Source organism: Bombus bifarius, unplaced genomic scaffold, assembly GCF_011952205.1.
Source record: "Bombus bifarius isolate JDL3187 unplaced genomic scaffold, Bbif_JDL3187 scf7180000007992, whole genome shotgun sequence".
Taxonomy (NCBI): Eukaryota; Metazoa; Arthropoda; class Insecta; order Hymenoptera; family Apidae; genus Bombus; species Bombus bifarius.
Genome location: NW_022884373.1, coordinates 1999293 through 2014453, shown reverse-complemented (window position 1 = coordinate 2014453; position 15161 = coordinate 1999293). Strand labels below are relative to the sequence as shown.

General features: G+C 37.7%; 1 protein-coding gene across 1 annotated transcript; it reads right to left on the bottom strand.

Moving 5' to 3' along the window:
• Positions 1-49: 49 nt before the first annotated feature.
• LOC117205753 (short transient receptor potential channel 4-like) lies at positions 50-13378 on the bottom strand. The gene is made up of 12 exons (XM_033444462.1): positions 13343-13378; positions 12957-13094; positions 7368-7702; positions 6139-6334; positions 5804-5980; positions 5044-5314; positions 4854-4959; positions 3467-3768; positions 2803-3054; positions 1759-1874; positions 1518-1676; positions 50-455 (listed from the first exon to the last, which is right to left on the bottom strand). The coding sequence occupies exons 1-12, from the start codon at positions 13376-13378 to the stop codon at positions 285-287; spliced, it is 2259 nt and encodes a 752-aa protein (XP_033300353.1). The 3' UTR covers positions 50-284.
• Between the last annotated feature and the right edge of the window lie 1783 nt (positions 13379-15161).

Here is a 15161-nt window from a genome sequence, read left to right as displayed (position 1 = left end):
TGAAGCCGGAAGAAATTCTTTCTTCGAATGCTTTGCGCTCTTCGCCAATACAGTGAATTGAATTCACGCGCAGACTGCCAGTGTTTTCCCAAGACTGTGATATTTCTCTTCGATCTATCTGCTAATTACGATCTTCGTTCGACGATTCCGCGCCCACGTGTCGCGCGCGAGAAGAGAAGACGACGTTTTTGTTTGCTCGTTCGGCGTTAAGATAGTCGCGGTTGCTCGTCAAGTAGCTCGACGGGAAGCTCATAGAAATCAATTTGGCCTCGTTGATTGTTTCATCAAACAGTGGTGAGAGCGTCTCTTAGAAGATTTCTCAGCTCCGCGATCTCTTTCGTTACCTTCTCCACCTCGTTCTCCTCCATTTTTTTATCCTTCTTCCGGAAGTAACGCTGTACCAACTGGGACATCACTATCGAGAACTCATCGTTGTTTTCCTCCGTTAAAGTTTCCTGCCAACAAGCAGAGAATGCACTGCTCTTAGCGGCAAAATATATTTGAAGATCGAAGGAAAGAGGAGCATCATAAATACGTTTTTAAAGATGTAATTCTTTTCAAATTAGCCGACAGATTGGCGATGTTTTGTAAGGTAGCCAGGGTAATTTAAAGGCGATTTAATTATTCTAATTTTATTACGACAAATGGCATTTTTTAACATTGTGAAGAAAATGGAGTGTAAATCAAGTAAGGGAACAATTTTGGTAATACGGAATTACTGAACTGTGAAACTTTTCTCCTGTGAAAAATGGAAAACCTGATTTATGATGTACTTCCCTTGCAGTCTTCATTTGTAACAGCAAGACAAGAGGATTATGCAACTTTTCTTTTCTTCTCGTGCCCAATTGATGCTCATTGTTATTTAAAATTCATCGTTACGTCGATTATGTTCATATTATGAAATATTTTGTATCGAGAAGAAATATCGTTAAAGGGATTGCGTGTTCTGAACAGACTAATCGAACTCAAGCTTAAATTAAAGGAGCTTGCAGCCACGAATTTAAATACATATTAAGAACAAGTTTTAAAATTCATTCGAAGTCCAGTTTAAACAACGTTAGAAGATCTTCTTCGTAAAAAGAATTTCTTAATCGATAAATGTATATTTACAAAACATAAATATGACCATAATAAATGATTCAGTGACCTGCGATTTCCTCATTTCAATATACTAGTAGAAGACTCTTGGTCACAAATAATAAAAGCAAGTGTCAGGTTGTCCCAAAAGTTTTCTCCCTTTTATAAGACAAAAATAGATGCACGATATCTTCTGTTTTATATTATTTTATTGAATCACGTATGATCCATTTTGTTTTACTGGAAATAAAAACAAAAACGTGCATCTATTATTTCCTTATAAAACGAAAGAGACATCACATTTCGGACAACCTGATACTTCTAAAGAAGCGTAAGCTTGTCTTCTTTCAAATTGTTCAAGATACAAAATATACAAAAACGTTATTTGTATATTTGTACTAATAGCGCTGAAACTTTTACTAAATGCTAAATTTACTAACGATATAAAAACAGTGATGTGGATCCCATCGTGCACGCTTGTTTGACGTTGGTTTCAGCCATATTTTCAGGTACTCGACAATCGGTTGAATACCAACGTACGTTGGAATAATGTTAAATGGCGGTGGGAGCGTAGTCGTGAGCATGAAATCGACGTAAGTCTGGAAAGCGGATATTTAATTAGTTTGATCCTAGAATCTACTGTTTGCGAGTTAAAAAGCAACTATCGATTGTCTTTCGAACTTCAGTTCGCCCGAATGTCCATTCCACGATCACGTTCTCTGTGACTTCCGTCAACGTGTTGGACATGCATGCAATTAGCATGTTCAGTATCACGATCACACCGATGAAGGTGAATCCTGAAAAAGAGAAATCACAGTGGAGTTATTCAGAGCACAAGAAGAGCAAAAATATATTGTTAAATGAAAGATACTTTTGGGAATAATTTTCCAAAAATGATATAATGAAAGTTTTGTTTTAAAAATCAATAATAAAAGATAAATAATATATGTATTATTTATCTCATTTATGTTTGGAAGGTATTTTTCTCTTGATTTATTATTTATATTATACGTGAAAATGTTAAAATTTACTTTATTTTAATACATTAACGATCCTTTAACTACCTATAAATTATACGCGAAATTCATACATATATTTCTGTTTCATTAAACTGGAAGGCAGAATGATATTTAACATGAAATTTAATTAAAGCCGTAATAAATTGTTTTGTATTCCTTCCCCATAATGTCATCCACATTTTAACGTGGTATCTCCTTTCGCGTATTTTAAATGTACTTTGATCTCTTTTATATTTTGTATGTTACAGACTGTGTTCAGTAAAAAGATTTTAGATGTTTATTACTCATTTTCCACTAGTAACTTAAGGTGGAAAAATAGCAGGAGATTTTTTAAATATTATCCTATATCCCGCCTTCCTCCTAAAAGGAAAAAATTACAAATTTTCCTATTCTAAGAAATTGCACAAAAATTAAAAGCAAATGTAAAGTAAATGTTAAAATTAAACGTAATATCATGTAACTATACATATTTATTTTTCCTATTTTTCCCCATTTTTCGTGAGTATTTCACTTTACTTTAGTTTTATTTGTCAGATATTAAAACGGTACGACCATCGGTAATGTTATAAATTACAAACTACAATGTTAGAGTTTAAAGTGATTAATAAATGGAAATATCGTTCTAGAAGACAAAGACTGGAATTTCAAGTGAACTTTATCTGGATTTCCCGACGAAGCGAAAAGGAAATTTAGATAAGCGTATTACCGGCGAAGGCTATATAGCCGATAACCTCCGTGAACGTGTGATGATTGATGATGGTCTCGTTCTCCGATTCCCCCGGAAGGTTCTCAATTATCACATCAGCGCTTTCGATGGGGCTCATGCAAAAAAGTGCCCAGAAAAGAGTCTTCAAGGTGGCTGAGAAATTAACGAACGAGCTGACCTGTTGGGTCTTGATTTTCGATTCATCGTCGATTTGAACCATATCCTCGTAATACTGATAAAGTTTACACGTGCCTAAAGGAGCGACAATGACAAACAATTCCATTATTAATTTTCTACAATATCGACGAACAAATCTTATGCTTACAATTTACAGATCAGATATTTTCCAGCGTCAATTTTGTCCAACCTTACTAAATACACCGAACTTTATTAGAGGAACTTAAACTTTCTATTTGACAAATTTTAATAAATTTCCCGAATAAATCTCAATATATTTCTATTTAACATCAATTGCTCTATTAATTCGACTATTCGTCTAATTTCACCCCGCGAAATCGAACAAGCTCTATGTTGAATATTTCCAGAGAAATAATTTTTATTTTCGGTATAAATTTAAACTGGAAATATCGTATAGCTCATATACAAAGAAGAAAGTAAGCGTTGACTTATAGAAAAAGAAACTTTGATAAATTACGAGTATTACCAGCGGTAAATGCAAAAATGATTATGCTGAAGAGAATGATGAATTTGACAACGTCCTTGATCATTTGCCCGAGAGAAAGTTGAAGTGGGCCCAGATGATAGTCCAGCTGACAGATGTACAATAATTTCAGGAAGGCCATTATCGTTGCCAGACAGTAAATTCCTTCGGCGATCAATGTGGGATCGTACTGGTTCCAATATTTCCTCTCCAATTCGAGCTGACCATTTATTCTCACGTCCAACGCAGCAGTTATCCAATACAGGAAGGTCAGAATAAAGAGGGATATCATGATCATCTCGAACCTGTCATCGTTTCAAATTTTTTTCGTTAAAGTGGTAATACAGAACTGTTACTAGAAAAATAGTGTGACATAATGGGATCTCGTTCGATCGAACGATCGAATAATTGACAAATTAATCAATGGAAAATTGACAATAGTTTCGCGCGAGAAGAATGAAGAAATGAGAATAGAAAATGGAAGAAAATGTTATGCTTTTGCACAAAGAAAGTTCTTCTGATATTTCGATTTTCGATTTTTAATATTTGTCAGTGTTTTAACGAAACGAAGTTACATTTAAATCACATACTTGAGATTGCATTCCAAGACTATCTATTCACATCATCACTACAAAAGCTCTATTTCCATATAATCAGTAGTTAGTCTAAAGAAAAATTCATAAAAGTCACTTGGTTTCATTGTTGTTACACAAGATCGTGTAACTCCCTTAAGTTTTCAGATTTCGGTTCGAATTCGATAATAAATAAAACAGAAATAATTGCAACTTATTTGTCCTATGCTTTTGTCATTATATATCGTTATTAGACTGCGAATGTGTATGCAACTTTAGATTTTTTAAAATGCAACTGAAAGAGTGGAAGCTAAATCTAGATCTCTTTAACTCACTAAATATCATAGCATGCGCTGTACATTGGACATTTTATACGTATCTTTGCATACTATCTGCATTCTGTATATTTTTACACTGTCAAACTTCCCATAAATCTCATAAAGAGCGCAGTCTAGTGATTGTATAGAATATGACATAACTTGAGAAATTTCGATAACTTTAATGTACAAAAGCCATACAGGAGGAAGTAATACGAAGTAATGCGAAATAATACGACGTAATACGACGTAATACGACGTAATACAAAGTAATAGCAAGTAATACGATTACGAAGTAAGACGAAGATGAAAAGCGGTACGATTACGAAGTAAAACGAAGATGAAAAGCGGTACGATTACGAAGTAAAACGAAGATGAAAAGCGGTACGATTACGAAGTGAGACGGAAATAAAATGTTACACGAAGTAATTTTCATTTTAAATGTCGCCTATCGACGATATGAATTTGGTCGATGAATTTAGTCGGCATACAAAGTCATACCAATACCACGGTCCAGCGAAGAATCTCTTCGGTCCGTGTATTATGCACATACGAATCAACGACCAGGCGTACGACATCACGTAAATTATCAAAACCCAGACGTATACTGAGGAAGCAGCCGGAGGTGAGAAGTCAAGGCGCTACTGTTCGATTTCTGTTCGATCTGTCGATATCAGGTAATAGGGTATACCAGAGTTAGGCGGTCCACGAAGCTGTTCGGTTTTGTCTGCGTTCGATTGAAGAAAAACGATCAACAGAAACACCAAGTAGCTGGCGGTAGAGGAAATAAACTTGTTGACCGGTGATTGCCAAAATTTCGACCTCTTTGAATTCGGAGCGACCAAAACCACTACCAGAATCACCGGTAGCATGAAGACTCGCATTAGTATGAATAAAGACTTCATCCACGGGTTCATGATCTTCCATTCGTACCAGCCGTCGATCCACTTGCTCGTAATTAACTGCAAATTGAAATTTCGTCGTGTCTTTAACCAGAGGATTAACAAATATGGTAATATTAACGTTTAACTTTTACTGGGGCGGGATGCTATTTATGCTCGTCATTATATTGCTTCATTTTCAATTGTGTATAATATATTTAGATATATATTAAAAGTCGATAATTCTTGCGATTAACATAAATATAAGTTTGGAAATGGAAAAAACTTCCTAATTTGACTAATAATCTTTGGATTTCTCTAGCGAAATATTCTTCACGTATATTTCTCGCTATTTTAAAACACCTCTATTTTGAATCGTCACGCTGTTCTCGTCAAACGATACAATTTTACTCGATAATTATGAAGACACTCTGACGTAGCTCGCGTTTACAATTAATTGTTCCGGCATCGTGAAATTAAGAATTCTTTCGCTAAATTAACGCCATTCTTCTAAAGTACTACTACATAGTGTACAAGTATGTTTACAAAGTATTGATTACTATCTACAACCTGTTGTACATTAGGATGAGCCACAAAGGTTCTCTGCGTATTGTGCAGCGCGAACAGTAGCCTCGGGTATATAAATTTATACGAATGGGCAAATCCAGTAGACTGTTTCAAGATGACTTCTACTTCGTCCACGCTTCTGGCGCAATCGATCAGATCGGTCGCGAACTGCATCACGCTCTATGAAAACAACGACACATTCTGTTAGAACTTATTCGATAGACGAAGGATACATTTTATAAGAATTTCTTCCAAGAGAATGACACGTTCTACGATAAATTTATCCTAGGAGAATGGCACACTGATCAATGGATTTTTATCTTCAAAAGGAAAATAACCTCAGAGAGTTCTATGTATTCGTGGTAAAATTCTCTGACGAAGGAGGCGGCTTTCCGTAGCTCGTAAGACAAATTGAACGCCTCCAAAATCGGATCGTCGACAATTTGACATATGTACGCTGGATTTGTTACTGCCTTGTACGAGAATAATCGCATCCTCTCTATCGCAAGAATGTCGCTCCTCTCTCGTTCTCTTCTACGCTATCGAACAAGAACATAGTTTAACTTCATTTCTTTGATCGAATCTCTTTTCGTTCTTCTTCTACGAAACTACAATTCTTCGCAGATTCTTCATAAACGCGTAAAGATCCGCGGCATAATCGTTGGTTATCAAAATTTACAATTAAGAACAGTCTTTGAATCCAATGTATTCAGCATGAACAAATCACGATGAACAATTCAACGTTCGATTTAATTCGGACCGCAAAGCGTTAATCAGGCCCAGTTATGCAGAACCCTGTTCAACCCAGAAAATTACAAAAAGTTAGTCGAGCGTAGTATACAGATTTCCCAGGATGTTGTTATCCTTATCGCGTAAAAAATTTCTGACCCATAGAACAGCTCTTACGTTATAAAATTATTAAAATTATCAAGCTACAATCCTTTCTTAGTCTTATAGCTATTTTGCAGAAAACTTCCAAACCAGTCGGTCGGGCAAAACGAATTCTCCAATCCTCTTAAAATAATAAATCCAAAGAAAGTTATCCACGGTGGATATTTCAACATTATGAATACTTTTCCGAATCTACCGATGTTTTCGTCGATTGGCTAATCCATATCAGAGACAAAACATAAAAATTTGCAAGAAACGAGGTGCCTCGTTCTCTCGGATCGTTTACATTTTCATGATAATTTAAACAGCGACGATAGGATCGTTGGTGATACAGATATCTTCAAAACGCTTTGACTCCGACGTGGACCTTCCTTCGTTAACCGAAGCCGAATTTGCTGAATAATATAATATACCCATCCACGAACAGTAAGTAAATATTTAAAATAATATTAGTTACGTTACACGCTACATTTAACAAGCCGCGAAGAAGCATCGTGGAAGAAAGAGCAGAAATAAAATGTACCCAGTGCGAGCGGAGCTGAATCTCGTCGAAGATGAAAATGTTTCGACTACGATTTTCTCTAACTTTCGAATCATCGTGAGTTGCTACAGGGTTCTGCGTAAAAGGGTCCGTTTACTCTTAACGTTGATTAATTCTTTTTCTTTTTTTCCCTACTTGCACTCTACGCAATTGCAGCTAGGCGGATGAGGTTTCGGAAGGAAGTGAAGCCTGTTTCGAAGCATACTGATCATCTCGAAGTGTCCGTATTGAGCAGCGATCGCCAGTGGCGTGGCTTCGTCCGGGAAATCGGCGCTTCGCGTTATACCGGCGTACTCCAATCCAGGTGACAGATCGTTCAGTTTGTTCAAAATAATCATGGCGATTTTTATCTCGTTGTCCCTGATGGCGTGTAGATGCGCGTCACTCGGATCGATATCTGGATGAGTCAGGAGATACTCCACCATTGGCGTGTTCCTGTCACTAACCGCGATGTGAAGCGCAGTGACACCCTGAAAAAAGGCCATGACCTCTCGTTAGCGAAAAAAAAGAAAAAAGAATCTCGTGTTTCGTTCGGGAGAAAGCTCAGAATCATTCGTGACCCGTGTACCTTGTTACAGACGTATCTCGTTCATTTTTAGCCTTCGAATTTTTACCTATCTTTCTTTCGGTGTGCAGCAGGTGCGTATAAAGGTTTGGAATTGCTTTTTTTTTTTGTAATCGGTGTTTTTAGTTTTTTTTTTTTTTTAGGGGATTTTTTAAGGTATGGTATTCGAGGATATTGTATGGTTTGATATGATACTTTGGGAATTTTTTACGAGATAGTGGGAAAAAAGTCGGAAGAGGTTTGAAATTGTTTTTGTGCCTTTTTCATGTTCGATGTTTCGTGAATGTTTTGACGTGATAACGAAGAAAGAGATACAGTTGTCGTCGAAATGGTCTGCGATTTGTATATTTCATTGCGATACAAATTTTCACATATCTTTCTTTTATTTTTTCTTTTATGAGGTGCATCTGACGCGTCTCCAATTCTGTAATCTGTTACGTTACTTTCGTACGTTGAAGGTTTGCCTGCTCAATATTCACCTGGTTTGCGTTTTACTCGATCTGAGATTCCACCTCGATGACGTCCAATACGCTTTCACTTGGCGTATTTTCCTTGAAAACGGAGGAATGACAAATTTCGACGTTTCGTCTTTACTCGCGTTCGTCAAATTTCATTCACAATTTCGTAGGTCAATAACCGTTCCTAATAGAAGATAATCTACCAAACACGTAAAAGAGGAACACAGAAGAAGAATTTTCATAAACCTAAAATAACAGGATTCCCAAGACCCTAAAAGACTCATAAAAACCACATTCCTCTCCCTTTTATCGGTCCAAGTACCATAAATAGACACTTTCCTGCCCTTGGCCGGAATCTAATCGTCAAATTCCAGATGTATTTCATAAAGATCCGCAGTCCAGTCGCAACGCTCGTCTCTTTAATTTATAGCCAAGAAGAAGAAAAAGGCATTCGACTAATTTCTATGCACAATCAGAGAAAGAAAATTCACACATTCGTGATTCTATAGCATACATACATTCATTCCTGAAAGATTTCTATAATACAAGCGTTCGAGAATACTCTCGTGAACCATCGTATGTACTGATCTCTCGTTCTCCGTGCTCCCTTACACAATGTCCATAATACTCAACAACAACGACGACGATCGACTTGGTTCTACGACAGAAATGCCCGACCATCGTTTTACGCGTGTCACAAAAAGGCGTTCCACGTATTTCCACGTGAATCACGGAATTCCTGTTCGCTTGTTGGTTCTCGTGAAATCGACTTTCCGACTTCTCTATATCTGCTCCCCTTTTTTCTCTCTCGTTCCTGTATCTTCCTCCTTTTTGCTTCCTGGCCCTCGATATCTTAGCCCTGTCCCTTTTCGTAGGAAGAATGGGACGACGACGTTTGTCGCCCATCTGCGGCGCGTTTAACAGAGGCGGCCACCGACAATGGGCTAACTCCATTGTTGCCGCCGACACACCGGTCACAATATTTCCTGATATCCTGGCTTTTCGGCCGTCTCCCAGGGGACACTGTGAAACCGACACGATCCCGCCTTGTGATATACGCCGCCTCCTAGGCCTTTTTCCAAAATCGAGTTCGACACAGCTGCCGATTTTTCGCGTCAGAACAAACACGAACGAGTCTCCGCTGTCGAAGCAATTAGGGCACCGACTGTTTTATTCGCAGTATTTGTGGAAGTCGTCGTACGTCAAATAAGGGAATGATAGGGGAAGGGGGCGAAATATATAGGTTGATTTTGCGCGGAAAAGGGAATTTATTGCTAACGGAGTGGTTCGATGGCGCGGTTCATTTAAATTTCATGTTTGGCCAATTCTTTTTGTGGGCTTTCGGTGAGGTTCTTTGAGCGAGTGATTTGTTGTTTGGGATTGTTTGGTCGTTTGGTGATGATTAATGGTTGCCAAGTTATGAAGAATTATTGCGAGAAAGATTGCAGGAGGAAGGATCGTGCTTGAGAGAGAAGCAGAACTTGGGAATGTGCAACGAAACACGTTATTTTCGTATTTTGCTATGAGTAAATGACATTAAGTTTTAGGCTGATCAAAACTCGATTTATTGCGACGTTCTCGTGATAGATCCTGAGTTATCTCCAGTTTTCTTAATTGAATGGAATTTTTGGATATCAAGCGTCAATTCTCGTTATCATCGAGCGTATCGTCAAATTCTTCACCTTCTTACGTATCTGACTGCTTAACTGTAATTTTGTATATCTCTGACGATATTACGTATCCGCTCCTGCAACGGGATATTCTCATAAACAGAACGTGGAGAATGTCCAATTATTTTAATACGCCGATCAAAATGAAACCTTGCTTCGAACGCATCGTAAAACAGTGTCGATTTTCGAATTTTCATCAACGAGTATTATGTCGATTTTTTGAAGAACCGATTATTCTGCCGTAATCGTAAATGTCTCGAAAACTATTAAGAATTTGCTTGTATAATATGAAAAACAGAATACCATAACCTACCAACATAGAAAATTTCCTCTTTCACGTCTCTTCTAACAATATCTATCTTCATCTGATTAAAACACCATTCAACTACCGTTCTAGCCTAAAAAAATACACGAAATAAAGCAACCTTCTCTGCCGCTCAAATTTTCCAGCTGGCCCTGACGTCTTCGCGAATATTATATCGTATGCAAAAAACGAGAGCATCCTCCAGGTTCTTCCCAAAGTGCACGCGCACGCTCACGAGGAAGATGGCTCTCGCGGCGGACACGCGGCGGCAAGGGGATTCCCGGATGGAATTTACAGCGGGACCAGTCATTTGAATAATTTTTATCGGTCCTCGGCTGAAACCATTGTCTTGTAAAGGACGGCCTGAAATATGGCCGTAGATACACGGAGGCAAAGCGGTGCCAGAGCGCTTCTTTCGTTCCGTTTCTCTCGCGCCCTATCCCCTCCCTCTCTTCTCTTCCTTCTTCTTCGGCCTTCTCTTCACTTCTCTCGCCCATCTCTTCCCTCTGTTCCACTCTTTCGTTGTACGGTTTCTTCTTTCTCGCTTTCGTCCTCGATCGGCCGTGGCGGTGTCTTCTCGGCTCAAAGCGAAACGAGGGTTGGGCTTTTTGGGAACCCCGAAGAGAGGAGGACGACACGAACGTTGCCGAAGGAGGGGGTAACATTCCACGGGGGGTACGTGTATCTCGACGGGGTGAAGATCGGAGATAACGAGACCTCGTCTTGCTTTTTCTCATTCGGTTACGGTGCTTCTGCGTAAGAGTTTCGTCGACTCTTCGTTTCCCTCCACTCTTTCTTCTTTTTGCCTTCTCGTTTTTCTCTTTCGTATGCTTCCCCGATAATGTAAAACTTGGCTTTTCCTACCTTCTGTCGTTTCTCGTTCTCTTCCGGATTTCTCGATTCTTCGTTTTTATTCAGCTCTTTCTTCTCTCAGCTTTCTCGCTCTTTTCTTCTGTATCTTGTTTGTTCACAAGTCCTGGCTTTTCTCACTTTCCCTCGTTTTTGATTCCGTAGACTTGTCGACTTCTGACTTTCCTCCTTAGTTCCTTGTTCCCTTATTTTCAAGTTCTTTTTCTAGTTTGATCTTGTTGTTTTTGATTCTGTAGTTTGGTCGATTCTAGTTTATCTTCTTTGTTTCCTCGATCTCTTCTTCTTCTTCTTCTGTTGTGTTTCGCCGATACTCTTCCTTTTTACGTTTCCTGGCTTAGATCAGTCTCTTTGGAGTTTCTCTGTTTCTCACCGTATATTATCGATACTCTTCTTTGTCCGTACTGTATTTCTTCTTTCGACTTCATCGCTAGTGAGATCTTGTCTTCTTTTGCTCTCTTCTCCTGTTCTTGTTTCTTCGTCTTCTTTCTCTTCCTCGTTATACATGGCGTTTCTGAAAGCGCAACACAATGAAAAAAGGAGCGATTCCTCGTGAGAAAGTAAGCAGAAAGTAAGAATAAAATTTTCTCATACAAAGCTTCGTTTCCGAGAATTGTATTTTACGTTCTCGACTTACTGTTACTCGAAGAATCGTTTCTTCTCCGATTGTACTACGATCTTGGAAACACCCCCTGTATATTTGCGTCGATCTTCCATTTTATCTTCATCGTTGCTCTTGTCCTCGTTTCTTCGTCCCCCTATTCTTCCTCATTGCGTGTTTCACCGATACTCTTCTGTCCTATCATTTCTTCTTTGATTCTGTCTCGCTTCTACAACTTCATTTCCGCTTTCGTTTCCCCATCCCCTTTTGCATCTGTGATATCCATATTTCTCAGTTCTTGTCTTCTGTTCTCGTTTCTTCATCTCTTTCTCTCTCTTCCTCGTTTCACAATTTTATCGATAGTTTGCTGCGATTTGGACAAAGAGACGGCGTTGCTGTTTGAACTTTTCGGAAAAGGAACGGCCCATCGCGTAAATCATTGGAAATGATCTCGGGAAAAGGGGTCAAGGGGAGCCGTGACACGAAGGAAATAGTCGGCGTGTCCACTTTACCTGCGGCCTTCTGCTGAATCGACACGTAAACGACGGACACCACTTACGGTTATGTTGTGGGAAACCGGCGATAGCAGATAAATCCGGCGATCTTTACGAGCTCCGACGAAAAGGGAAGCTGTTTTTCACCATCTTCCACTATATTTTTGCTACACGTTTTAAACTGCATGCTTGCAGTTGGTATACGAGAAGAGTCAGTAAACGATCATCGCATCGTGCGTATCATTGGATATCGTCATCGTCGTAATATCATGGAATAATTTTGAAGAAAAATTTGATACTGATCAGATCGATAATTTTCCGATTAATAAGATCCGTATAGTAACTTGATACAGAACGTGGTACAGAGAATTGCAGAGATTCGGGACATTTTGTGAAGAATGTTAAGCGAAGATGGCGCGAAAAATGCGTGTGTTTCAATGTATAATAAATCATATCTCTGTACGATCGCTTAATGTAAGTTTGGAAAGGAAGCTTTAATAACGATTGTAGTGCGAGTTATTTATTGAATTTACGATGAATTATTCCTAGTGTAACCGATAATGTCTCGCACGCAACGATATTACAATCACGTGATACTTGAAAAACTAGTAAATTTACGATCGATCGATAAATTAAAATTAGAAGAGACTCTGCTTAAAGGTAGGTACTAAAGGAATTAAAACACACGGCACCTTCACGACATTTAATAACTCAATCGTTAAGTTCTTCGATAAAGTTGATAAAACGTCGCACTATTAATCTTACCTGAAAGTCAATAGCGTTGATATTGAATTGCGGATTATTTTCAAGAAACTCCCTCACGTCCGGAACATTCCCATGGGCGACCAATTCGAAAAAGTGTTTCTCCAGTTCTTGCAAGTATGAAATCGTCACGGAAGATTCCTGAAACGTCAATGAACCTGTCAGTGGCTCGTTAATGCTACACAATCGTAAGATGCTAAATCGAATTAAACTGGAAGAACGAGCTTTGTTTTATTTAATAAAAAGTACGAAATTTTCTATATTTTGTTAAAGGACGATCGAAAGGTAGATACAATTATTTAAAATAATTAATTATTGTAATAATTGTACGTTAAAGGAGGACCTATAACCTAATATAAAGGGTAGAGTTAATATTTAAAAATACTCACCCTTCGTAAGGTACCTTGATTTACTTCCTGCGACATTCTGAGCACGGATCTACCTTAATTACGTTCGAGAAAACGATGTTCGTCACGTTTTACGTGAAACGAGTTTGATGTAGTTTAGCTTGACGTGTAAATTTCATATAGAAAGAATGAACAAAGCAGCAACGATTCTCTCAGACACGATCGCTTCGATCTTCGGCCACTTTTTAAATTATATTTCAACCTCGATCAATGTCTAAGAGGATAAATTAACTATCGCCTTCTTAAACCTGCGTTTGGCTGTAGTTTATCAGACTCGAAAATCTAAAAATAAAATAGATATAGTTTAAAGTAATTTTATAAAGCGACGAAACGATCCTCGAACTGTGCCATTATCTTTTACTACTGTCGTATTATCTCATCCATATTTAGCAATATCTTTATAATTATAATCGAAACTTAACGCATACGTAGATGTTTCGAACGAAATCAACTTGAATCACAGCAAATCGGAAACAATTCAAGATTGGAATTAGCATTTCGGCGATGCGCAAAGAGATATAGGACTCTGATCCCCCATGAACGTTCGTTCAATTTTCTTTCTACTTTTTACGTTTATATAAAGCTCCCTCAAACAATCAGCAATTTAAAATAGAAGAAAATAAATACATATTCCGTATATCTGAAGATCATTTCATTAATGAAATCATATCCCTTCGTTGTTCAATAACTTTATAAAATATCTATCAATAATGAATTCTTAAGAAAGCAAAAAAGAATAAGAAGAAGGTGGAAGACAATGATGGGACATTGGTTTCTGCTGTGTTTAATGATGTAATTCAATCTATCGATGGTGTATATACATAATTTATAATTTGTTTTCGCTACGTACAAATAATAATAATAATAATAATAATAATAATAATAATAATATAATAATAATAATATTAATAATATAATAATATTAATAATATAATAATATAATAATAATAATAATTACTATAATATATAAATTTCTGCAGATAACTTAGGCGTCGATGCAGTAACCTCTCTAGCGTGAAAATGAATCATTCTCAGCCAATTCCGGATAAATCGATGATGTTTGAAAAAATCGAATATGCGATATCTCACACTACGGATTCCTGTACATCGAGGGGAAGAGAAAATCGTTGTTTCGGGTTTATAAGTGGCGTTAAATGCAGCAATTCTATACGGGATACGATTAAAAAAAGATCGAGTTGAGGGAAACGCGGCGCTCGCAGAATTCTACAGAAGAAAAAGAAACTGGCGAACAGCGGACTATGTACAATGATTCTTTCCTTTTTCTACGCTTTTCTTCGTTTCTTTGAAGCGTTCCTAATCTGTTCTTCTTCGTCTTCTTCTTCTTCTTCTTCTTCTTCTTCTAGGTCACTTGGGGAAAAGGTAACGGGGACGTAATACTTTTTTTCCATTTTCTAGTTCTTTCTCTTTTTTTTTTTCTAGCTTCTTCTGCTACTTTGCATACGTATACACAGGGCACCAAAAGCGCGAAAAGAAAGCATCGATCGACGAACGAACGTCAACGTTTAGTCTCTATAAATAAATTGTTTCTAACATTAGAATGCCGTATTAGATGAATGAAAGTCGACGCTACTTTCGAGGCAAGAATTGGGGGCGAGAAGCGATTAAAAGGTATAACATGTTGCAACGAACATGAACGTGTCTCTGTGATTTGGCTGAATAATTTCAATCTTTGCCTATAACTCGTTTACATAGTACGTTTGTAATTTGCATAAGCGGCATTAGAAACATATCGTGAATCGTCTTATTCATCATTTCATTAACAAAATTTCATTATTATTTT